The 25,524-nt window shown below is 40.8% G+C and overlaps 2 protein-coding genes across 10 annotated transcripts in view; one reads left to right on the top strand and one right to left on the bottom strand.

Annotated features, from left to right (window-relative positions):
• Positions 1-1,568: 1,568 nt before the first annotated feature.
• ARPC5L (actin related protein 2/3 complex subunit 5 like) lies at positions 1,569-8,883 on the top strand. Its single transcript, XM_032767576.2, has 4 exons — positions 1,569-1,861; positions 4,338-4,408; positions 5,114-5,290; positions 8,358-8,883. The coding sequence occupies exons 1-4, from the start codon at positions 1,618-1,620 to the stop codon at positions 8,418-8,420; spliced, it is 555 nt and encodes a 184-aa protein (XP_032623467.1). The 5' UTR covers positions 1,569-1,617; the 3' UTR covers positions 8,421-8,883.
• A 2,152-nt stretch (positions 8,884-11,035) lies between these two features.
• Positions 11,036-25,524, bottom strand: part of GOLGA1 (golgin A1) — a 31,997-nt gene continuing 17,508 nt past the window's right edge. For 6 of the 9 annotated variants that reach the window (XM_032767459.1, XM_075060569.1, XM_032767462.2 and 3 more), the window contains 13 exons: positions 24,728-24,823; positions 23,358-23,453; positions 23,111-23,206; positions 22,620-22,772; positions 22,222-22,317; positions 20,999-21,088; positions 19,186-19,288; positions 18,532-18,692; positions 17,952-18,107; positions 16,950-17,009; positions 15,558-15,728; positions 14,913-14,999; positions 11,036-13,620 (listed from right to left, as the gene is read on the bottom strand). In XM_032767459.1, the coding sequence (XP_032623350.1) occupies positions 13,540-13,620; positions 14,913-14,999; positions 15,558-15,728; positions 16,950-17,009; positions 17,952-18,107; positions 18,532-18,692; positions 19,186-19,288; positions 20,999-21,088; positions 22,222-22,317; positions 22,620-22,772; positions 23,111-23,206; positions 23,358-23,453; positions 24,728-24,823 (1,446 nt within the window). In that variant the 3' untranslated portion in view covers positions 11,036-13,539. The remainder of the gene's footprint in view (positions 13,621-14,912; positions 15,000-15,557; positions 15,729-16,949; positions 17,010-17,951; positions 18,108-18,531; positions 18,693-19,185; positions 19,289-20,998; positions 21,089-22,221; positions 22,318-22,619; positions 22,773-23,110; positions 23,207-23,357; positions 23,454-24,727; positions 24,824-25,524) is intronic. The other 3 variants (XM_075060572.1, XM_075060571.1, XM_075060573.1) reach the window with 2 other exon arrangements.

Below are 25,524 nucleotides of genomic sequence, written 5' to 3'. Positions count from 1 at the left end.
TGAATACCCACTTCGTATTCACCCACAAAAGCTCATGCTCCAAAACGTCTGTTTGTCTATAAGGTGCCACAGGATTCTCTGCTGCATTGACCTTTAAAGTATCATCAGCATTGTTAGCTGTTACTGTGCTCAGAAAAGCATGTATTAGAACATGTATCATGTTATGAAGATTTACAGTTACTCTGAGGGGGATTTTCAAAGGAACGCTTGGCAGAAAGCCATCTAACTCCCAGTTGACTTTCAAGAGGTATAGGATGCCTAACTACCATTTGTACTGTTGAAAATCTCTCCTTTAGCAACACTTTATATTGCATATGTCTTTTTAACACCACTGGGTCCATGGTTGCAGTGTGGGCATTATTGCCTTTATAGCCTTAAAGAGGGGGGGGGGGGGGGGGTCTCATCATTCAAAATTTAGTGTGAAACATGCATTTCCCAAAGGGCTTTTGTAAATTTAGTCATGAATATAAATTTGCTGAGATTAAGTAGCTGTGCATGACTGAAAATACAGTACTATAATTGGAGAGGTGTTAATTGTATAATTTTTTATCTGTTCTGAGGTAGTCCTAAATCCTCCTAGGTATGACTCATTTACATAGTTCCCTTATAACATCTGTTTAAAATGCTAAAAATGCTTGGCTCTCCAAAACATTATCTTAACCCATCTTTTTTTTATCTTTGTCTTTTTGCTGTCCAGTTTCATGCGTTCTAATTTCCATTGCACTTTTCTGTTTACAAGAAATAAACAGGTTATTTTGCTCATCTTTATATGATACAGTTTGCAAAACTGAAAACTCCACTTGGCTGATAAAGAAAAGAAAGCAGCAAACATGAGAAATAAAGCATAGTCTGGGTCTTGCTTTCAACTTTGATTAAGATTGGTATCTCTTTGCCTGTGGAATTCTAACCAGGTCCTGAAATCTGAAATAACGTGATTTATAGTTGCAGGTACTAGCTTTGCATGTTGCAACACCAACAATTCTGTCATTTTTAGCAGTTTATGAAAGGGGATTATGTGGGATCTGATCTCAATTTTTGTAGCAGTTGGTTGTAATTCATAGTTTATAATGGATTGTTGATAGAAACATTGGGAAGCAAATTAAGTTACCTAATTAGGGGTTGCAGACAGAAGTGGACAGAGCCTTATATAGAAGGAGAATGTTCCATTGCCTCATCCCATTTCTGAAACAATTTTTCAAGTAGGACAGTGTGTTTTGAAGTGAGTTAATTGAGCCAAGCTGATGTAAATGTGCTTAAAATAACTCAGCTACCAGCCACACTGGGACCTAACCCAGATTATTACTTTTATTAAGGTTCCTGTTCAGAAGATGAAAGGAAGGAGGCACCTTGACACTATGTTTTTAAAATGAAGCCTACAACAAGTGTAGTGGGGAGAGAGCAGGATGGCCTCTGACTGGGAGGAGAAATGGTAGTTTTAGTTTGTCTGTGCATCTTAGAAAATACCAGTTGGAGTTGTGCAGATCTTTTTTTCATGGTGTAACCTAGAGTAAAGTGCTTGATAGCCTGGGAGGCTTATGTCTCCCACGCACAAAAAAGGTAGAGGCTTGCACTCATCACTAATATATATCAATAGCGACTGCTTTACCACATGTGGAGATGACAAAGTTCATTCTCCCCATTCACTGCTTGGATTCTCTGCCCAACCTGTTAAAAGATGATGATTGTAGTAGTTTTTGTGATGTGGGACTTCTCTCCATTAGGGGGCTGGACTTAGCCCCACCAAATCATTTCAGATTGGTCCGAACAGCCATCAGACTTGGTGTCTACCTAGGCTGGATTCTAGTCTGTCATCTAAAGATGCCAGGATCTGTATCTCATTACCAATCCTCTGAGCTATCTTGTATCCACATTATGTAGTTAAGATTCCATCACTGTAAAAATTAAATTAAGCAGCAGGCCAGTAAACTATTCTATATTTGTCTAATTTGATTAGTAACTAGTTGCAGTATGTGCTGATCTCTTTATATTAATCAGAATTCTTACTGAGTGGCAGCTGTCACTTGGGCTGCTCTTCCTCACCAAATAAAATTGTTCATGAAGTCCTCCAAGATGCACTTTTCTATCTGAACAAGTGTTGGGAATGACTGAATTAACTATTCTATGGCAGCATGATTTCTTAAACCCAAATATGAAGTTGGGGGTAACACAGGATTGCATGTATTTCAGAGAGGGGATCTCCTATTAATTAAGGAAGTAGATTAGTTCATTAACATCCTGCTGTTACTTCTATTTATAAGCATAACAGAAATGAATAGCAAATTATTTGAGTTTTCCAGTTATAGTTGCCAGTATGCCAAGTTACTTTTTAGGTGACTTGTCCCCCTGGATGTCATTCTTGTTACTTGGCATCCTTGGAACTGAGCAAATGGGAATGTTGGGTTGTAAGGTCAGATGGTTCTGTAGCTCAGTTTGCATAACTGAGAACAAGGCTTTGCTGATTTGCAAAGTTGTAAGTTTTGTGTGGTGAATGAGGCGGTTTCTGTTTTTATAACAGTGAAGTCTTGTCAGCTTTGGTTTAACTGACAAAGGATTTCCTGTCACCTCAGATGTGAACTATTGCTTTAAAAATTATAAGTGAAGAGGAAATTGACCTTGAAGTAAAATGAGCACTTGTTTGCAGTCCTTCATGCTGTGCTGTTGAGCTTTAACGATCTTACTCTTGCGGTGTAGTTTCAGGGCTTGGGATCAAAGTTAATTAAAATCATTGTGAAACATAAATCTGGTGCTGATTTCTTTGGCATCTTTTATTCAAGTTTTTTAATTTATATTTAATTGCCTGATACTTGTGACTGTTCTTACTGTACAGTATGGAATTCCCAAACTACCTAGCTCCATTACCACAATTTGACTTATGTAGAAAAGAGAATGTCTTCATTGGCAAAGCTCAGGTTCCATACTCTCCCCCTATGGGAGGAGAAACTTTTTAATGCTGTTTCCTGAGCTTCTCTACTGCATTTCAATATCTTATCCTGTACATCTATAGCTATGCTTAGGATTTGCAGGAGACAGGATTGGATGCCTCCCAGATGAGGTATGCATGCATTCCCTTTCATAAATAGATGTATGTAATCTGAATCTTTCCCATGCTGTCAAATATTGGTTAGGATACAACCAAGGCTCTACTATCTCTGTCTAGCCTGGGCTGCTTCTTGCATATCTTCTATGTTGTTAAATCTCATAATTTTCTCTGTACATACCGTTCAGTGGAGGGATTCTTTTGGTTGACACCTCTTAATGTTTCTTGAGTTGCCTGTAGCAGATGGTCAGGCTTCATTCTTAACACATGTTCGATATTTTCACCATCTTCTATGGGTAACTTTGTAGATAAGGAGTTGTTCAACTCTGATTAATCTTGGCATTTGTAATAAATTCATTCAATTTAATATTTTCCTGAGGCATTTGTTTTCAAAGGCATTTAGATATTTGTCTGTAGCTTTGGTGAATTTCCAGCCTCCAGAATCATGTGCATGGGGAAAATGACATTTGAGTTGAAGTTTGTTTGGTTTTGAACAGACTAAATCTTGTTAAAGCTGGTAAATGCAGCTGCCATCTTGCCAATTTATGACATTTTCTTCTGTATATCCCCAGTGGACGTGTTTCTATTTTTACAGCTAATCTAACATGTCTTCCTTCTGGATGCTGAACTCTAACCCACCTACTCTGAATTCTAGCTTTAGGAGCTGTGGAAATCCTGCATACCCTTTCTCAGCAAAACCCTGTTGAAAGAATTGGGAATGCTTTCTGACTGAAGACAGAATAAGACCCTTTTTAGATTGTGTATGCGTGTGTGTTCAGGTTACATGGACCCTTAACTCTATAACGCTATTTTGGAATTTGTGTCTACACAGTATCCACTGTGCTCTAAGTAATGTAATTTCAGTGACAAGCTGGGATATCTTAGTTCATGGTGATGCTCAGCCATTATTATGTATAGTATTTAGAGATAGTGGTAAGAGTAAAGATCTGTTGACTGTGAACTGAGTTTCCTTTTGATGTGCACACTCTGACATTCTGCTTTGCTCCTACAACATCTTTTGGAAATCAAGTATTTTGTATTACAAAGCAAATTGTGGTGATCTTTAGAATACTCAAAAGGCTATTCACAATAGTCTTAGCTATATTAAAAATGAGGGTTATGACAGCTGTATCAGAAGGCGTGGTATGTTGCTACAGTTGATCCTTGCTTCCTGTTTCCAGTATCTCAAGTTAAGTGTGTTGGAAAACCCAATGCTCTGAACCGTCCTTTATAGAATGCTTATTAATCATCTTTAAGAATATCTAAACAATTTGGGTCCTTGACTTGCTGTGCTGCACAGGTGATATGCTCCAAGCTTTCCACACAGCCTTAAGGAATTCTCCTTTGAACACGAAGAACCAAGCAATAAAGGTAAATGGAGCCTTTGGGTTTCTAAGGGTGTGACTGTTATTCACCATAAGTGCCGACACACTGATCCTTATGGACCCAGATATGGAGTGTTAGTACACTTTAAAATAACATTTCTCTGAAAATATAAATAGCTGATCATTAATAGCCTATTATGTGAACCACGTAAAATGTATATGCTGTATATTTGTACTTAAGACACCCTTGATTAGTAACTGCTTCTGTTCGATGGCTGGACCTTTACTATGAAAACTCTAGGAGAAGAATATTAGAAGCTATTCAATATATGTGGCTTCTCCACCTTGGTGCGCACATCTGGCTGGATGGAGTGGGATAGCAAGTTTATGCTAGGGCATAGCGGTGGGGGAAACTCGGTGCTAAGATACTTACAAGTCTGGTCCACTGACCCACCAAATCCTATCATGTTTTCTCAGAAGGAAACACTGACCCTTTTCAATCCTTAATGTTTAAAAAAGTTGGTTCTCAAATGCTCCTAACTGCTGAAATTTAAAATGGTAAAATGAAAGCCTGATGGTTCACAAACTGACATAGCCTTTTATATCCAGCTGAGAGTTCCATTACATGTTATCTGTTAGGCAGAAGTCATTTGCTGAGTAAATGTGCATTTTGGATACAGTTAAGATTTTGCTGTTTTTGGTCTTTGGGGCAGTAGGTTCTGATGTAATTTTACTTCTCTTGTTGTTGCAGGAACGGGCCCAGGGAGTGGTGCTTAAGGTCCTCACATCCTTTAAAAGCAGTGAGATAGAACAGGCAGTAAACTCGTTAGACAGAAATGGTATTGATTTGTTAATGAAGTACGTTTATAAAGGATTTGAAAAGCCAACAGAAAATAGCAGTGCAATATTACTTCAATGGCATGAAAAGGTATGTCTCTCTTCCTTTGCTGCCTAAACATGAAGTCACAGTTCAACAATGATCCTAGTGAAAATCTTCTGAGTTTCTAAATGCTTTATGTAACAGTACCTATGCAGAATCATATATTGTATTCAGTGGAGGTGCTGAAGGAGGAGTCTGATGACAGGGCATTTTCCCTGAAGGCTACACTATTTGGGAATTCATTTCCCCCTACTGGTCTGCCAGAGCTTGGATTCATTAACTTTTAGTAGGCTTCAAAGTCCATCTTTTCTTGCAGCCGTTTAAGAAGGTTGGGAGTCCATGGAAGGAGGAATAAGGTGGAAGTATTATGATGTAGTTGGGTAGAGTGGTGTGTGTTTCTTTGTGGTAGAATCTACCAACTAGGAACTTGTAAATGGAGACTTGATTATTTAAAGTATTACACTGGGAAAGTGATTTTTCTAATGGGGTGTATCTGTAGTGCAAGGTGCATAGGCTTCTGGATATGTGCTAGAGAAATACACAACTGTTGGAGCTTTCACCTGTCATATGCCCATAAATTGGCATCTGGGTGTACAAAACTGAGCAGTGATTATTGCACAATTCTAACTTACAAGAGAAACTCTTGTGCAGTCTTGCAACTGAAAAGCTCCTACTTGGATCCTCACTCCACCTTCGAGTCGAAGTGTGGAATGATTGCTCTGATGTCTGCTGTCCTGAGGCAAAGGTCCCCTATGGGATGGCTGTTCTGTGATCCTATGAGGGTGTGGTGAGGGCCTTGCTGCCAACAGACTGTTTTGACACTTTTCTTCATGCCACCCCTGGGTAGGGTGCATGTTTGAGCAGGCATAGGTCTGTATGGAATGATTGTTCAGCCCCTCTCCCAAGGGTAGAGTGTAGGTCTGAGTGTGGAACAACTGTTTTAAAGTCTATTTAAAGGAAGGAATCTCTTTAAATTCAGGGTACACCTACAACTGCACAAGGGATGTGTTCAGACCTTAAAGGCTTTGCCCTTTGGGCATGGACACACACATTTGCTGATGCCAACATAGCAGTGATACTGCGTAACTGCACTGAAGACTTCTGCAGCTGCCACTTGCTTTGCAGAATATCATTTCAAATGTGCAGGTGGGAGATGTTGTCATGAGAACATGGTCAAAGAGCATATTTCTGCTTGCCTTTTGTTTCCAATGAAAATGGTGGTTTCTGGATATTATGGATTGGTGGCCCATGGTGTATGAAATTACCCAGCATACTGCCTTGGCTGGGGAACTGTTACCATGCAAAGTATGCAGCCAAATGTAAAAACAGCCTACACACTCATCACCAGACTTTGAAAGGAACGAGGCAGTTCTGAAGTAGACTTGGCCCTGTTTCCAAACTGAAGCTTTGCTTGAATTCTACTTCATTCATGGTGAGAGGAAGAGTCATCTGTCTAGTCCTTTGAGATCTAGCACTCCCTTTCAGTACCTTTTAAATTAGTGTCAGCCAGCTGCCCAGCTTTAGCAATAGATAGCGAAACCATTCTCAGCTGTGACTTGGGTGCAAGTGAGTAAAAACTTATGAATTCTTATATACCCAGCTTGTGCATTACACACAGGCTCTCCCACACCTCTTAGATGGCTATTATCACATTGCACTTTCTAAGAGCAGCAGGATGTTTGATATTACCTTATTCCCTGCACCAGGTTCTTAGGTTGTAATACTTCATAGGCTGTATTTTATTGCATCGAGCAGATAAATGTACAAACTAAATTGACAGTCTTAATTACATAAGTATATAGCTGTTTTCTCCCAATCACTAGTATATCTACCTTTTAGACCCTAATGTAGGTACATTTTGGTTTACTGTTTGTACACAGGATATGGAACTTAGACTAAAAACAGAAGAACCTTGTTTCCAGTCAGAACTATGGCAGGTGACAGATTCTGTAGTTGTGGTAACATAATATGAAGTTTTATTAAAACCTTCAGTGGAACTGATGATAGCTTTGTTCTCTGTGTCTTAGTTTTTCTGCACCATCCCCTTAAATTTGAATGGTTTACAGGATGTCACTAGGTTACTGTCTGACAGTAAGGTCTCCCTTAAGTGTCCTTGGGCTCTCTGATATAATACAATAGCTTGTCTTACAGAACCAGGCTGTGTCAGATACTTGAGAACCTCACAGTCTTCATTCTGCCTATCGCAACACTCTTGTGAAGAGTGAGATTATTATCCCCATAGTATAGACAGGGGAACTGATGCGTAGAGACTAAAGATATGCCCGAAGTCTGAGCAGATTTGGGAATGAAATCCAGGTCAAAAAATCCCAGTTTAACACCCTAACCCATAGTTTATTTCTCCTTGGTGATTTGGGGAATAAGTTGTACCAGGGCTTGTTACCACCAGAAGTTAAATTGTTCGGTGAGATCACAACTGCAGGAGGTACCTGCACAGACTTTAGGTGAAAGCTTACTGTAACTTAAACAGTTCTATTAGGGTTAAATTTCCTGTTTCTATTAATGTTGTTAAGAAGTTGGGATAAACTGTGCAGTAATATGTTCCTAATGTTTGGTTTTAGTCTTTTCCAAAAATGGCTGCAGTTGCTGCTGACCCATTAGAATGTTCAACTCTTGAACCAGTAGCATAATGCCAAACTTATGCTTCCTTGGTAACACTAATACTTGATCCTGTGGGCATATTTCCTTTCTAGTGGTTGAAAGTGAGATTCCACAAAATGAAAACTGCTGTTTCTGCTTCATGTTCATTTGCAGACTTGTTACCCTATCATTTCCAGAAGAATTAACTTAAACAGTAATGTTAATTCCAGCACCTGTTAATGAAAAATAGATTTCCTTAAAGAACCTTTTTTTAAACTACTTCTTCAAAGATTTAAGAGCAAGAAAATGTAAAGTAAGAAGTAAATGCTTAAATAGTGAATAGTGTCTGAAGTTCAGGAGCTCTAGCAACAAATGGAAAAATGAACTATACTGCTTAGTGTTACAATTAAGTATAGAAATGAGGTTAGCTAATATCTGCTGTTATGTTTGAGATGCCTTGTGTGTGTAATGGTGTGATTTGATGTGTAATATCTATCTCCTTCTCCCACCCTCACAGGCACTAGCAGTAGGTGGACTAGGTTCCATAGTAAGAGTTCTTACAGCAAGAAGGACTGTTTAAAAGACTATTAACTTGAACCAAGATGAACAGGTTTGGACTCAGAAGAAAGAATTAGCTGAAGTGACACTGGTCCATCTTTCTAGAAATTGCAACCTACTGAAACTTTGGAAACCTCTGGAATGCTTCTAATTTTAAAGGTTGGGGGAAAGAGTAAATACTCCTTTGTTTTCTATCAAATGTAGGAGCTGAGACATTCTGATCCCTTGTTTAAAGGTAAAGCAGAAGGCAGAAATTCTGCCCTTATTACTGTTAAGGGGAGAGATAATTAAATCCTGTGTGTATTGCTTATTTAAAAGAAGAGGTGCTGTGGCTTCAGCAGACACAAAATTGACTGGTTTCTGGGTGGGGGGAAATGTTTATTTGAAAGGGGACTTTGTACATATAATCAAAGGACTAGCTGGACTACTGGTTTGGTTTCATTGTGAAGTGCCTGCTGCATCAATAAAGCTCTTGGATTGTAAGAGTCAAATAACTTAATTTTACAATTTAGATAAACTGCCCTTGATTCAAAGGCAAATTAGTACTGAAATAGTCCTGGTGTAGGATCCCACCTCCACATAGCATTGTGCTCTTGTTTAGAGACAGTCAAGGTGGTGTAGATGTAGAGGACATGCTTTAAACTGGAGCACCTAGAACTGCACCTTTCCCTCACTGTTTACTTGAATGTTTTCTTTCTAGCCCTGATTTAATTTGTACATATAAACACAGGATTAAGTTAAGTGCCAAATATAATATATAGTGTTAAGGGTCTCTGAGGGCTCACTTTTTCTCTTCATGCCAGCTGAGCAAGGAACTACAGTAACTTCTCACTTAATGTTGTAGTTATGTTTCTGAAAAATGTGACTTTAAATGAAATGTTAAGCAAATTCAATTTCCCCATAAGAATTAATGTAAATTGAGGGGGGGGGGTGTTAGGTTCGGTTTCAGGGAAAACTTTTTTCCCTAGATGAAAGACATTATATACATTTTAAACAAGCAACTTAATACTACACAGCAGGGGTAGTGTGGATGTGCTGTGTTGGGACATGCCCCTGCCTTACGTTACACAGGCACAGCCCACTGGCACTGGAGATGAGGGAAGGAGGCTGAAGGTGCTGTAGGCTAGGACAAGCATGTTGTGTGGCAGCAAGCACCCCTTCCCCCAAACCCCCATCCTTGACCTGCCTCCTCCCCCTTTACTTCCCAGGCTGCATCCTCCCTTCTAAATGCTGCAAGCCAGCTGATTTCCCCAAGGACAGGGAGCCTGCATGCTGAGTCCCCCCCCCCAGGCAATCAGCTGGCTTGCAGTGTTTACAGGGCAGGGACCAAGGACTGGGCCTGCAGGCATCCCCTCCCTCCCCCCTTACCCAGCACAATTAGCATGCAGGCTCCCCCTCCCTCCTCCCCCTGAAATGCTGCAAGCCAGCTGTCAGCTGTGGAGAAAGCAGGCAGCCAAACACTAAGAGTGGAGCATTGCACAACTTTAAATGAACAAGTTCCCTAATTGATCAGCAATGAAACAAGCTTAACCAGCATGACTTAAAGTGAGGAGTTACTGTACTTCAGAGCTTCATGTATAGCTAATGTTATTAAAAATGTGTCCTCACCTTTTATGCATTTAAGTACAGTGAGTGCTTGCTCATCTTCTGAATAGGAGCTCTCTGATATGTTAATCTTTAAACAGAAGTACATTCACTCCCTTTGAAGTGGACCTTTTCTGAGTAGTGTCCTGCTAATAAACTATCAGCACATCTTTAATTTACAAAGCTGTGTAGTCATCTATGAGAGAAGATCCTGGCATGTTGTGTTAATGCTATGGGTCATATAGCACCGGTCAAAACCAGGAGACTGTAGTTTAGCTTCAGGTAAAAATACAAAACTTGAAACTCAGTGATGCACTGCAGGTATCTTTTCCTTTCCCCTTCAAAGCTGTTACTCTAGTAATGGGTCCTGCTGCATGATTAAAAATTAAACAGCCTATAAAGTGGCTGGGTTCTGTAACTACAAGCATCTTATGTAGATCCTGCTTTCTCTGAGGACTATGACTTGAGATGCAGGGGGTTAAGGTTGGAGGAACTTGTCACGTGAAAACACCTGGAAAAAAGGCTTTAGGGTAAGTTATCAGTGCACAACATGCTGTCTTTTGGGTAAAGACCCCTATTAAGGGTAACTGAATTTAAGAAATGAGAGAGAACCCATGAGCCAGGCCTTCAATGTACTGAAGAGGCATTACAGCACTGCTTCAAGAAGAAGCCTTAACTACTGGAAGATGGCTTCTTAATGAAGTACTTTTCAGGATGAAGAAGCCATGCAGGGATGAAAGAGTAACAGAGGTCAAATGAAAGGGTAGCAATTGAACTTGAGCTTTATAAATAGACCTCAACCTTCAGTGAAATTTGGTTTCCAGCTGTAGGTGTTACCCTCCCCTCACTTGATTCACAGTGTTGTCAGAGATACTAGCCACAGAAGGTAGGAAAAGAAAAAAGCATGCACTTATCCTTGATAAAGCAGGGTTTTTGAATTAAGTGTAATAGTCCTCTCTCCCCGTCCTCGGTCAGTTAGCTTCTTTACATGTTAACTACCTGATGCAGCGACACTAGAATACCATGGAACTAACCAAATAAGATGACTAGAAGGAAGTCCAGAGTTTTAATCAAAAATATTGCACCACAAATTAGTTCTCCAATTGTTTGAGTTCTATAATACAATCCATATTTACAATGCAAAAGGAATAGATTAAAATCCACTGGCAGATGTTCATAAAAAGGATTATATATACACCCCAGGAGCTTCTAGAGAAGGAAAAGTACATTAATTGTTAATATATACACCATAGATTATTCTTGCTGTGATAGTTAAAGAAAATTCAACACAGGAAAACTCACTCAGGGCAAATTAAGGACCTTTAGGATCAAACTGAAGTTACGCTATTCAACAGATACTGTAAGTTTCTCTAGCATACAGCTCACCTTGGTCCCTTTACCCTGATCCCCCCTGACCAGTTGAGGAGACTGCTTTCCTTCATGTTAAAACAGCAACCCATAGCAGATTAAGGAACAACTCAAACCAGCTTCTATGTAAGTCCTTGGGCAGCATGCTGGTAGTCACTGGTGGACAAGAACAGTAGGATGGGCATCACCATACTGGAACTTAGCTGCCCTAGATCCACTGTCAGCAAGACATTCACAAGGATCTCTGTTGCAATTGAGAATGTCTGAATTCCTTTGATATCTTATGGAAAGGTGCCATTCATCCTAAAGTAATTTTTAAAATCACAGTAAAATGAATGCTTTAGCTTTAAGCACACATAGGCATAGTCCTCATTACTCCATTTGGAGAGGGAAAAATAATGGATGAAAGTCTTTCCCTTAAGATTCATTAAATTTTCTAATATGAAAGCACATTACATTTGTATGTTGTTGTAAGTTAACTGGGGTAAAGGCAGCCCCTCCATTGAGAGTAATGCTGTAGATGAAACGAACACCATTAAGGTGTTTACTTAGGTATAAGGCCAGAGCCTGTCTACTGAAAATCTTGTTGCTATTCTTCCCTAATAGAAGGGTAACGTGATTCATTCCACAAGATTTATAAAACTCTTTTTAACATTACTCCTACTAGCACAGGCCAACTCCTACAGTGACTATGAATGTCTTACCATAAAGAAACATTTGGTCTAAAATTCTCTTACGTAGATGTTGAATTTTCATTAACAAGATGTATTTGATAAAAATACTGTTATTCAGCAATAGCCAAGAGCCTTGTGCAACTTGCTGCCTGTTTAAGTTCCATATTTTCTATATAGTTTTTATAAACACTTCAGTTTTTTTAAACAAACCCAGACAAACTGCTGCTTCCAATTTTTAATGTAGTTTGTAGGTAGTCGCTAAGGGCAAAATTCTACTCCAGCTCTGTATGGCAGATCAGGGCTTAGTCTGTCCTTTCTCTCCAGGGAAGTTCATAGTATTCAAGCCACAATCTGCTGCATACAAGCTGAATTCTGCCTTTACATTAAAAAGACTTAACACATGCCCCAACTAAAGAACACTAGAACAGGAAAAAGCTAATAAGCCCCCCCCCCCCACCTTAAAATCAAAGCAAATTTAGTTGCAGGTAAATGTAAAGTCTGAAACAGATCCAGTCAATACTGCTTTAGAGGGAAGCAGATGTTATAAATGTCTGCTGCTAGCAAACTTGTAAAGAAAAAAATCAAAAGGTATACTGACGTTCTTTGCCCTTTGTATCGCTAAGATTTTTTTCCTTTCAGTAAGGACTCTGGAACTCTTTTTAATTATGCTTACAATAAACTGAAATTAAGCTTTAAAAAGTATTTAAAATGGTTTACTACCTCTCTTCCCCAACACTAACAACCTATGATACAGACTACTACATTAGTTTAAAAGGTGACTGATTATTAGGTACTATAATTAAGACCATTTTAAATATTTATTTTTTCTTTAAGAAAAATAAAAATCAGACAGCTATAAAGTTGTGCGCTCTCTGAAAATTAAATAAATGTCATCTGTGCAGTTTTCATGACCGCAGGCCAGGATATATGCACTGTAAAATTTACACAGTGATACGAACAAATGCTAACAAGTTAGGTCAGTATAACAAGGCAAGACTTGGTTTTTGGTTATACCTCTTGTTCGTGTTCTCCAAAAAGCTTTTAGAACAGTCAGGAATTGAACACAGTACCACCAGCAAACACCCCTTCATTGCCACCTGTGCCCAATGGGAAAGGGAAGCTTTACAGGATGTACCTAGAGTATTTCATTACAACAGAAGCTGGGCTCCCCCATCATGACAAATGTCAATATCAAAATCCTGAACCACCACCACTGTTTAGTGAAATTAATGTAACCCTTTGGTGCCAAGACACAGGATTTATGAGTATAAGGAGATAGCTGTTACACAGCTAACAAGCCATTGAGACAGAGTCCCTGAATCCACCCCAGAGAGAAAATTTCAATTTGCAGTGAAGGATGCTGCTTGTACAGTATATCGTTGTAAACATTCAAAATTCTTGTACAAAATACTGCAATGACAGTGATTAAGACACACTTGAACTAGTGTGTGATGTGTCCTTTTCACAGAAAAAAAAAAGAGAGGCTAGATGCTGATTGCCCATTTTCCAGTTCCCTTAAGACCATGCTGTCCTGGGATTCGAGATAGATGGCCGGATACTGCCTTTGGGAGATGGCTTTGACCCAAACCACGACATCTGGCATGGGAAAGCACACCACACATTAACCTAGACTCTTCTTTTAAATCATGAGGATTTAACAAGGGACATCAGCCCATGCATGTCCCCATGATTTGATAAAAACAAGCATTTATACAAACATAACAAGAGTGTGTGTCCCTCACACACCTCATAACTAAGAATCAAATTGAAACTGGTTTCACTGATTTTCATAGTCTAAACAGCGCATATTCCTTCTGCTTTCATAATCAGCTACGTTTATGTATAACAAGATTTGTTTAAATTATTTCAACTGAACGTTCCTTTAACTTCATACAGTTTAATTTGTAATCACAAAACCCTGATTAAAGTCAAATGTAAAATACCCACTGTGAAACAGCACCCCATATTATCCCTCCTGTATACTCAGATATCTAGTCAACATGGGTAACTTAACTGTGTTGACCCAAGTAGGAAGAGACAATGAGAACAGTGGGCTTGGGGTAACACCACCTAGCCCTTTCCAAACATCCATTAGTAGAATCTCCCTTATGCCCCTTTGAGAGAATTCTCATTTTACATAATGGAAAACAAGCAGAAACAGGTTATGCAACTTCCATGGTAACACAGCAAATCCGTGGCAAAGGCAAGAGTAGAACACAAGAATTCTGACTGCTCCCTGCTCTGAACACTTAAGCACTTTCTCTGGGAGCCTGGATTAGAACTAAGGAGCTACTAGCTTCCTACCCAATACTGAGTCCACTAGCCCCCACTGCTGCCCTTAGTACTTTTCTGGTGCATGGGAAAAGTTGTCCTGTATTTGCCTTTGGTGTATTATACGTCACTTCCAGCAACACTAGAGAAGAATTTATCATTGTGAGCAGAAATAGTGTGAGTATGAATCACAAATAACCAGGTAATGCTAATTGCAGCTCACTATGCCCTTGGAACAGCAGCCAGTGATCACTACCACATGTTTATTGTAGTCTCTGCTCTTTCTCAAGAGATTAAAGAGCACAGATCATCTATGGGGTAGTAGTAGGTCATTATTAAATGAGATTCAGGCACAAAAACAGGAAGCTGACTGGGGCTCAGCTGATAGAAAATAAAAATGACAATTGCCAGCAAGAGGATAAAATGGCAAACTACTCAAAAGGTATGTTCTTGTTTAATCAATATGTAATTTATCTGCTCTAAGCATGTTTAAATGTTTGTAAACACACTGGTCTGCTAATTGCATGAAAACAGCGATTGTCATTAGCTACAGAACCTAAAATTTGGGAAATATGTTGCAGGACATCTAGGGGAGGACACAAAAAAACAAATCTTACCTTGTATTCCAATGTTTCTTTGAGCATATTTTCTTCCTCTTGTGAAAAGTTAAGTAACACAGACACAGCTTTAATTAGGTGGAATGCCTGAAATAAAAACAGATTTGTTGGCATTTTGCAAAACTCCCAGCTCTAGGTCCACTCTGGGATTATGGGCTAGCACTGAGGATCTGTGCAGGTTTGGGATGAAGCCTCTGTATCCTATCCCATTCACAGGTGTGGATTGTGTCAGCTCACTTCCTGTGTGTTTGGCAGGTAGCTTTTCTTGATTCTCCAGTCTGTTGTGGTTTGCATAGTTTGGGAGAAGCACTTAATTTACCTAGTTTATTTGAATGAAGAATGGATTTGGTTCCCATGGTAACCCTGAGTAGTTCCTAGGATTAACCAGGTTGGTGTATAGGCAGGATGGAGACATACAAATAACCTAATAAATCTTCAGTGTTGAGCATCTGTTCAAACTCTCTACTAATATTTTAAATGGATGAATCTTACCAGATCAGCAGGACACCAGGATGCAGCTGGTGCTTCAAACACTAAAGCAGTTAAATATAACACCATGCAGTTGCAGATCTTTATTACAGTTGGAATTTGTGTTTATTAGTGAGCATGAGTGAGTCAAACTTAGATGTGAGAACAAGTCTTTACCTCAGATTCTCGACAGGACATGAACTTTAGTACAACATGTTTAAGGTATTCAAAGTTGATCTCCCGGCAGTCATTTAAATCAGAATTGTTTGTGACAGTCATTGCAGCATTAGGCACTTCAGAATTTGGTTTCTCACGTACTTCAGGGATCTCATTGTCAGGCCTTATTTTCTGAAAAGGAAAAACCATTTTATACTTAGAAGTGGTATGAATTTAGTACTGGAGGAAGGTGCTATCCTGATAGCACTGGAGACTGAAGTCCTCTATCCACAGGACCGGTATAGCCAGGCAGGAACACTCGAGCAAAAGCTTCTCCCCACCTAACTCTGAAAGAGCCACTCTAGGGAGAAGATAGTGATTGTCTCCATATCTATTAAATTCTTGGTCCGCCTACCCAGACTGCAAGCACAGAAGCTGCTAATGGTGTCTACATCACACAAACCACTTCTGGAACTAGACCTAAACCAAAAAGTGTTGCCTCTAACCTGAGCAGGATTTGCATTGGTGTTGTAGCGGGGACGGCTCTGTATCCCATTATCAACTCCAGAGCCATCCAATCCTAACAAAAGGACGTTTAAAACCTTTAAAGGTGGGTATGTTACAAAATTTAATAATGACTTCTTAGATGACTGCACCAAGTTGGTCTAATGCTGATTGAGACAGGGCTCACCATTTCATCCCCTCTATCCCTCCCCTCCCTCTATCTAGGATTGCAGAGAAGAGTCTTCCCTAAAGATGGACACCATTAAGACTGTGAAATTGACCTGCAGAGGCAGCTAAATAGCAATTAAATCTCAATGCTTCCCTCTCCAAGGAGAAGCATCAGGGAATCCTCAGTCACCCTGGAGCCAGGTCTTCTATAACCCACAGTAACTATCAAGCAAAAGAAAAAACCAAGATGTGCCCAAACCTTGTTCTGCCTCCTTTTATTCACTGTGAAGTGAGAGCAAGGAAGAGTCTATGGAGAAATACATCGTCTCTTGTTTTCTAGTGCAGGTTTCCAGAGATGAACAAAGATTACTGCAAAGTGCAATGAACCAACCCTCAGTGCTTACATGAGAGGAGCTGCAGTGACCTGGCCACACTAGCTCTGGCTGCTAGCTTGGATTTCCCCTAGGTGCAAAAGGAGATCAGGGCTGGCATAATTATGTACTTGTGCTGAAGTTATTGACTGACACAGTACTCACATCCTAACACTACTTAGAGCATCTGTGGGATTAATGAATATTTATATCCCCAGACTGGGGATTCCTTTTGCTGGGCACTCTGTAAACATATATGAAGACAGCCCCCACCCCAAAGGGTTTACAATCCAGATGGCAGCAAGTTTTTAAAAACTGGCAGCATGAGTACCTTGTCAACATCAGGGGGCTGGAAAGGCTAAAGACTTACCAGCTCTTTCTGCAGGGTCTTTTTGAGCTCTGCCATTCTCTGCTGTAACTGTTTTATCATCTACACACACAAGACAGATAAACTGATATTAACTTAACAGCATGGAAGCTCATATTTGAACATGCTCAGACCTACAAGTTTCAAACGAAAAAAACCCCACAATTAAAGTTTAGCTAATGGAGCAAACATTGAACAAAGTTAATGGCTCTGGAGAAGGGTGATCTGACAAGCCTGAATACTCTGCTCTTTCAGCCACACAGTGCAGCAGGAATGGGATGAGAAGACTATACTTTAATTCTTGATGCAGATTAATGTGACAACATTATGGAGATAAAATATGAGGTTAACAGAAAACAAAGGGAACATGGCTGCAACAAGGGGAAAGATACTGCATCAGATTCTGAATCTTTTCTGACACTGAAGCAGGATTTTTCTGTTGTTTATATGGCTCCATAAGACTGCAGAGAGCTAAGCTACAATGGATAACTGTGCATGCGCAAGGAGATATGAAGACAAGCCCTACGCCTGAAACGATCCCCATAAAGCCAGAGGGTCAATCCCCACTTCGAAGAGCCACTCTTCCGTAAGGCACACACTAAATGAAATGTTCTTTAACCCCTTATTCTAATATAAGGTAACTTCTTCCCCCACATATCTTGTCCTTCCAGCACTGTATTCTAGACTAATCTTTCCACGGAAGGCTCTGCATATCTTGTACAACACCAAGCATATTGTCATCACTTAATAATGAGGCTTCTTAGAAGAAGTGGGTCTAAAGAAAGAAGGCAGAGCAGGTAACCATGGTGTGGGAAACTATTCCAGAGGTAAGAGGGGACAGGAAATCCTTTGACAGCAGCAGGATTTGCAGGAGGAGGGCAGGACATTAGTACCTAGGATCACACATTACCTGTAGTTTCATGCTTTTTTTGCAGGCCTGACAAATCAGGAATACAAGCCACATGAGCCAAATGGGAAAAGCCATTTCCACCCTATTTCAGTTACCTTATTTTTCTCAGAAATTTGCTGCCCCAAGTCTCTATTGTCTTTCTGAAGTTGAAGGATGTCTGCAGCTGCCACCTCTCCGTTTTGTTCCACCTCACTGTCTTCTGGAGGATACAAGTGCTTATTAAAGGCTCTTGCTGCTTCTAATGCCAAAACCTTCAAAGGTAAAGAGCAAAGTAAATCTCAGAGACCACAACTTTGGCAGCCAGGTGCTACTGCCCAAAGATAAAGCTCCACTGTGTTTTTAAATGGTAAGTTTGGGCAGGACAATCTCATTTGTGAAACTACCCGAGACAGACACCCAAAGGGACACTCTAGCTGTCTAATGCGTCTTTTCATAGGACACTTAAAAAACTGAAGGGGATTGGGTTCCTCTAGGCCAAGTGCACAGTGACAGACACAGACAGCTCTGGTGATGTTTCGAGGCAGCAGGTGGGTTGATGAGGTGACCAATTCAAAGCCTGTCACATCCCATGGAGAGGTTTTGTTTGCTTTCAGGCACAGCAGGGTGAGCTAAAGTCTGTGCACATCGTGGTTTTCCTGACAATACTGGAGGAAGCTGCCCTGCAACTTCACTCACATTTCTCCCGCTCGCCAACAGCTGTTCTTGCTGCTCCTGCACCTTCAACCTCAAAGCACTGATCTGCTTTCCTGCTGTTTCTTCCCTCTCTGCTGCTTGGTTCTTGCATGTTTCTATGTCAGACTGCAACAGGTGCATTTGCAACACGAGCGCTTCATGACCTGGATCAGGACAGACATGGTTAGTGCCATTCCACAGAAGAAAACAGTAGCTTCTATTAATTTTCTGTAAACAGAGCGAGTTGCACAGAAGGCAAATGGAAGAGCATCAGGCCTATTTCCCCTCTCCAGTGATGCCGGAGGCAAATACAACGTGGACTGAACATCAATGCAAGCTGCCTCAGAGCTTTAACCAGGTGATGCCTAGTTCTTGTGTTGAGAAGGGGTAAATAACCCATCCTTACTCACTTTCTCCACACTAGCCATGATTTCATAGACCTCCCATATCCCCCACCCCTAGTCATCTCTTTACTAAGACAGTCCCAGTCTTTTTTAATCCCTCCTTGTATGGAAGCTATTTGGTACCCCGAGTCATTTCCGGATGCTCTTCTCTGCATCTTTTCCAATTACAAATGCTAGAGTCAAGCAACCCCTGAGCTACAGAGACTTTACCAAAGTGAAAGAGTTTGAGATGAGGAGATTCCTTTGGTCTAACCTTGACTGACTTGGTTTAGCTCCTCCTCTTTTTTTAGAATCACATCAGTTTTTTCATTGATCAACTGGTCCTTTTCCTTTATCAGTAAGATCAGATCTGTAACCTTGAAGATGGACAAAAGAAGGTAAAACAGGAACAGTTAATATGTAGAACCCAGATATGCTAAAAATCTTTCTGTGGCTTAGCCAAAGGGTTACAGAGTATCACCACCTCAGTCAATGCTGGTCCCTCATTAAGAGAGGTAGGGTTTGAAAGCCGGACAAGAACTTCAGTGAAAAAAGACACTGCTTTGGGTGAACTCTACACTGGAATTGCAACTTCTGTCATGGCCAGCAGATGGCAGCTAGGAAATAGTTACCAATTTAAAACCATACAGGACTGCAGTTTAAAATGCTCTGCAGTGGGTGGACCTAGGAATTAGGATGATGAATACTGATCAGCACCACTGTGAGTTTACAGTGATTTCCTAGAACAAGGGTCAGATTACTGGGCTGGCTCCTCAGCACTAAGAGAAGTAAGTTCAGTGGCTGCTTGAGATGTATCTTGGGATAAGTGGAGGAGTTTGCTGTAGCTGCTAGTGCCTCTTTGCCTCCAAATAAGATTTTAAGACACATACACTAGTTCCAGTCCACACAGAATGCGGGTTAGAGGTCTGGGAGTACAGATTAGTTTACACAGCTGATTACTACAATGCCTAGCAAAATAATACAACTAATGGCCAAAATTGATCGAAATCACATTAAGACTGCTGAAGCCTTCTGACCATCACTTTTTCAGATGACAGAACAGGGCTCACTTTGGATTACAGCTAACAAAAAAGACTTGGTTTGGAAAGAACAGCTATGTATGTGCAATATATGCTGCTGTTATTCAATCTCTATTTCAGCTACAGATACTCACCATCCAGGAAAGGAAAATGCAATGTAATATTCTGTGTATGCACACTTGGTTTATAATCCCATATGTCAACACAAACCCATTCAAAATCCTGTCTGTTTGCATTCCAGGACATAGGAATATAAAAAAAAGTCACAGAAAGCATCACTTCCACCCAGAACATAGGCATCCTATGTGACCCTGGAGACCATCTAACTGCTTCCTCAAGAGTCAGATCTGCAACTCACCCCCAAGGGCAAAAAAACCCTAAAGAGGTGGTACTGAAGGCTGGACTCAGTGAGACCTGCACTATTGCCTGGCTGACACCACACACAGTTCCCAGCAACAAACAAGCATTGGCCCATGTTGTCCAGTAACACTTTTCTAGACAAAATAACTTGGATTTGGCAGTGAGTCCTTGAATGCCAAGTTGTCAGCACACAGCAAACATTTCTGGGGTTAATTTGGGAACACTTTCTAACAGGACAAACAAAGCTGCGATCCAGTAGAAAAAAGAATGCAAGAAGTATAGTGTGATGCTTATGGAAAATTGTCAAAATGATGGAGAATCTTAGCACTGGGCTCTCAGCTAGCCTGTAAGTCATGGGTTCCTATCAGTGGCACTTCGCCCTCCCTCTCCTCTTCAACTATTTATTACATCCACCTGCTGCATCCTGCCTTAATCTCTGATCCTGCAAACACACACTTAGGCAAATACCTAACTTTGAGCACATGCACAGTTCTATTGACTTCAGTGGAACATCTCACATGGGTAATGTTACACACTTGTGCAAGCATTAACAGGAAGGCCTTAGACTGGAAACTTTTGGGGGCAGAGACTCTTCCTGGACATTTGGGCCCCTGGTTACTGGGATAATTACAAAGTTGGGTTCCAGCCTGCTCTGTATGAATCCAAGGGTTCAAGCAACAAACATACCTGCTGCTGTAATTCCTCCCTTTGTTTCCGAGTTTCTTCCAGTGCTTTGGCAATTTCAACACTGACTGTTTCTCTGCTGCTTAATTCCTTCTGCAAACCAGTGATAATTCAATAATTACTTAGAGGAGAAAATTCAGTATGAAGCTTTCACAGGAACAAGACTAAAAGCCAGTGATTTCTCAACTCTAAGATCCACATCCATTAACAAATGGAATTTATAGGTCATTAGCAGACACAATAATCTCATCCTTCATATCAGAATTCTTGTTAAATCAATGCTCATTTAAGACTGGCAGAGAGCCCATTTCTTGGAACTTTTCACAAACCCAGGCAATTGCATTCAGCTTACCTAAAATCTAACACTTTTTTGGTTTCTATTGAAGTAGTCAGTCAGTCTTCGCTGCTCTTCCACTGAAGAATTGTTGCCACATCTCACTCCAGAGACAGCTGCATTTCAGTGAAGGGTGAGTGATCCCCAAGCATTAGCTGTCATGGTTTGGGATTCTTTTTAAAATATATGTGGACAAGAGGATTGATACTGGTACCATTTTTGCATTGGCACTGTTGACAGGTGCATAGTTGTGGTATGCAAAGTCAAACCTGTCCACCACATGAAAGGCTTCAGACCTGCCACTTCCACTTTCTCTTTTTCCAATTTAAAAGACACTAACAAGGAAATGACTCCTTCCAGTGGCCAATTCTTAAATTCTACATCACACACGAGGGCTGATATTTAGAATGTTGAGAGCTTTCTATGAGATTATGATCTTAAAGGAGAGAAGGTTTAGGCTTTAAATGACTGAACTGTGTTTTATTTAGTAGTCCTCTAATTTAGACAGCAGTAGCTGTTAAAGGAATGAAATGATGTATTGCTAATGATATTCTATGCTTTTACTGGTACTTTTCTTCCTCAGAGGATTTCAAATCTATTCTTACTTGACAGTATCCCTTTAAGTACTGGAATGTACTGTTTTTGCCAGTATTTAGTAAGATCTAAGCATTCTGTGTCAAGAAAGTACCAGCCATTTGTAATGAATCTTGAATGGTTTGTATTCTGTGTAGGTATTTTAATTCCAAAGCAATTAACCATGTTAAAACAATTAACCATGATCTGAACCTAATGGGCTATAAGTATGGACAAAAGGGTACAGTTTGCCATTCGCTGTTTATCAAACTTAGTTCTTTACTAAAGCATAGTCATCAACACACAGTTATGCCCATACCTTTAGTCTCTCCAGTTCAGACTCTTGTTTCTTTAAAGAACTTTCATATTCTTGTCTGATTTCATTAAAATCTTCATTTTCCTGTTCCAACTGGCTCTGTAAAATGGAAATATCTTGTGTGCAAAGAACCAGTGTTTTAACATTTACAGTATAAGTAAACATCCACACCCTCCATCCCCAAAGAGATGTTGATTTATACATATTCAGTGCCTTTGAACATTGTTGCTTGGAGAAAGATCTTCACCCTCAACTTCAAACCACCACAGTATGAACAGCTTTGAACATGCAGTTACATACAAATTTAGTATTTTCAGACAATACACAGAAGGGTTACAGGTGATGCCAGAGGCATCATCTGGGGATTCAATATCCCTCTACAGTACAGTTTCTATACTTACTATCTTATGTTGGGAAGCTGTTTTATCAAACTCTCGAGCTGTTTCAAGGGCAGCTATTTGAGCCTCCAGCCTGCTAATCCGTTCCGCGCACTGATGCTTTACAGCTGAGATATGCTGTTGTAATTTGTTGCTCTCAACCTCTAGATCTGTTTGCTTTAGGAAAAAAACATTAATGTAAGTTATTATATTAACCCTATGGTTACTGGAGGGCAGAGTACACGGAGCTTGCAGCCAGAGTCAGGCATAACTTCATACTGCTTATCCCCATCCTTATCGCCTAAGAATGGCAATGCTATGCTTTATTTCTGAGGCCAGCTGGCGCCTACCCTCACATACAAATTCATTTACTCATCTCGGAGCCATTGTTGCAGTATTAGCAGGAAGAATTATGACAACTGCAGCCTTATCAATAATGAAACAAATCTGGTTGTCACTGAAAATGGTGGAGATTGCTTTAGCATGAGTAGCCCGAGTGATTAGAGGATTCTCACCAGCTTTCGGATCTGCAGATCCCTCTCACCGATTTCTTCTTTGCTCCTCTCTAGTGCCCCATTAGCGAGCTGTAGTTCTTGTTCAAGTTCTTTCAGCTAAAACAGGAGAGTAAGTTACTCCTTTGTCCATAAAGGTTGATGTTACTGGAGAGCAGCACACAAAATAGTAATATGGGGTAGGGAAGGAACTAGCAGGGGAGGCTAAACACAGAAACCCTTAGACTACACCTTTCAGGGAAGGGCCTACCTGGCACATGCTGCTTTCTTTAAAATTCTTCAGAAACTCTTCTCTCTCACAGAGGAATCCCTGTGCTTCAGTTACTTTGCTCTTCAGTTTAGTGACCTAGAAACAGGAATCGAAATGTAAATAAATTAGATAATGGAATAAGTCATACCATGGCCCCTGCCTCAAGCTCCCTCCAGTGACTGGCTGTGGCATGACAAGTACACCTGCCTCCATCTGTCCTTTATTCACCCCTGCAAAGGAATGTTGTCTCAAATGACAAATTCAAACTCTTATTCATATAAAATGCAAGTCCACAGGTGCCTTGTAGTAAAAACAGTTCCTCTCAACCTCAAAAGTAAAACTTGGTTACAATAAAAGAGCTCTTCAATCCCAGTGAAAGGTCACTGGTTGCCAGGTCACCCATTAACCACTCTGTCAGAACTCTATTATCTCCATTCCAGGGCCCCAGTCTCCAAGAGTTTCAAGATGCACTTTTCTTCCATGAATCTCTTCTTAGAGCCCAGAGACAGCCCCTCACTTGTGAGTCCTACCCCTGCTCAGGGGAACCTCCCTCCAGGACCAATCCCTTTTTCCTGGGCACTTTCCACTGCCCACCACAGTGCTCACTGCAGTGTTACACTCCCCAGGCTTCCTTGTCTGTGAGTCCTACCCCTGCTCCTTGGGGTCTCCCTCCAGAGTTAGCCCCTTGCTTCTGGACCAGGCTCACGCTGACCACTCTGGTTCTTGCCCTCTTCCTAGGGGCCACTGTACCAGCCTTCCTGAACTTTGGCACAGTTCCCCAGCTCCAGCCAGTCCTTCAACTGTTTTCCTCAGAACTCATCACCTGCAGCTCACGGTTACTGTGCTCCTTCTGGTTCCCTGTAGCTCTTTCCTTCAGGCAACTCTCTGCTGCTCTCTCCTCTGTGGGAAGGAGGCTCTCACAGGCCTCTTCCTATCTTCCTTCAGGGACCCAGAAGGGTCTAGGGCCAGGTGCTATCTTTTAAGCAAAACTGGGGGAGGAGGGGAGGAAGGAGGAGGAGGAAGAGGTTGTGTTCAACTGGCCAGTCACAGGTGCACTGGCCTCTTCCCTCTAAAAAGCCAGTGTCTCCCTGTGACAGAAGGGTTAGTATGAAATCAGGCCTATATATGCCACACAAAATCTCTAGGTAAAATATGCACACTGCTCAAGTGGGTTTGGTGAGCTAAGGTTTCCTTTCAAAGCTCAGTGTTATAGTCAGTGTCAAATCTTCTGGGAAAAAAAAAGACTGAAAGGTTGGCAATTTGTACTGGGCTTTAAATAAAATTCTTTGGATGCTAACACACACCTAGTCCATCCAGATGGCCAAAAGTGCCAACCCCACTGAGTGCATTGATGAAGGAGGAGGAAATACCTGGGTTTCCAGTAGGTTCACAGTCTCAGCATGATTGGTTCTAGCTGTCAATAGCTGCTGTCTGGTGTCATCCAGTTTCTGCTCCAGAGCAGTTTTCTGAAGATTAACAGATCATCACGGATCATACAGGGGGACTCCGAAGTTTAATCTCTAAAAACTGCTTTTATGGTGAAGGCATGATGGCCAGAATCCAAACAGCAGTTACTAGGGCTTGTAACACACCTTTGCACCTAGGGGCTGACACTGAGTGAAGCTATTGACCACTACTGCACAGATTTGTACTGAAAATGGGAGATGTAGAGATGCTTGACTGACATCCAAGCTGAGGATGTAATCAGCATGTGAGACCAACTTCAGGGAGTCAGAAAAACTACAACGTTGCAACAGAAATAGCTCCTCTACTGTCCTTTAGAGCTACTCTGCTGAGACATTACAGAACACAAATACAAAGGCTAAAATATTTACTAGCTGTAGCATTTACTCTAAGGGTATGTCTACACTACAGGATTATTCCGATTTTATATAAACTGGTTTTGTAAAACGGATTATATAAAGTCGAGTGCATGCGGCCACACTAAGCACATTAATTCAGCAGTGTGCGTCCATGGTCTGAGGCTAGCGTCGATTTCCGGAGCGTTGCACCGTGGGTAGCTATCCCATAGTTCCCGCAGTCTCCCCCGCCCCTTGGAATTCTGGGTTGAGATCCCAGTGCCTGATGGGGCAAAAATCATTGTCGCGGGTGGTTCTGGGTAAATGTCAACAGAGCCGAGAGTATACATAGTTAATATTCCATTTTA

Source organism: Chelonoidis abingdonii, chromosome 24 (assembly GCF_003597395.2).
Source record: "Chelonoidis abingdonii isolate Lonesome George chromosome 24, CheloAbing_2.0, whole genome shotgun sequence".
NCBI lineage: Eukaryota > Metazoa > Chordata > Testudines > Testudinidae > Chelonoidis > Chelonoidis abingdonii.
Note: the sequence above shows the minus strand (reverse complement) of the source record. Positions and strands in the feature narration are given on the sequence as shown.

Coding starts and splice junctions, on each gene's coding strand:
- ARPC5L (XM_032767576.2), top strand. CDS start 1,618: ATGACAAAGTTCATTCTCCCCATTCACTGCTTGGATTCTCTGCCCAAC. Junction 1,862..4,337: donor CCAATCCTCTGAGCTATCTT/GTATCCACATTA, acceptor TGTGCTGCACAG/GTGATATGCTCCAAGCTTTC. Junction 5,291..8,357: donor TACTTCAATGGCATGAAAAG/GTATGTCTCTCT, acceptor CCACCCTCACAG/GCACTAGCAGTAGGTGGACT.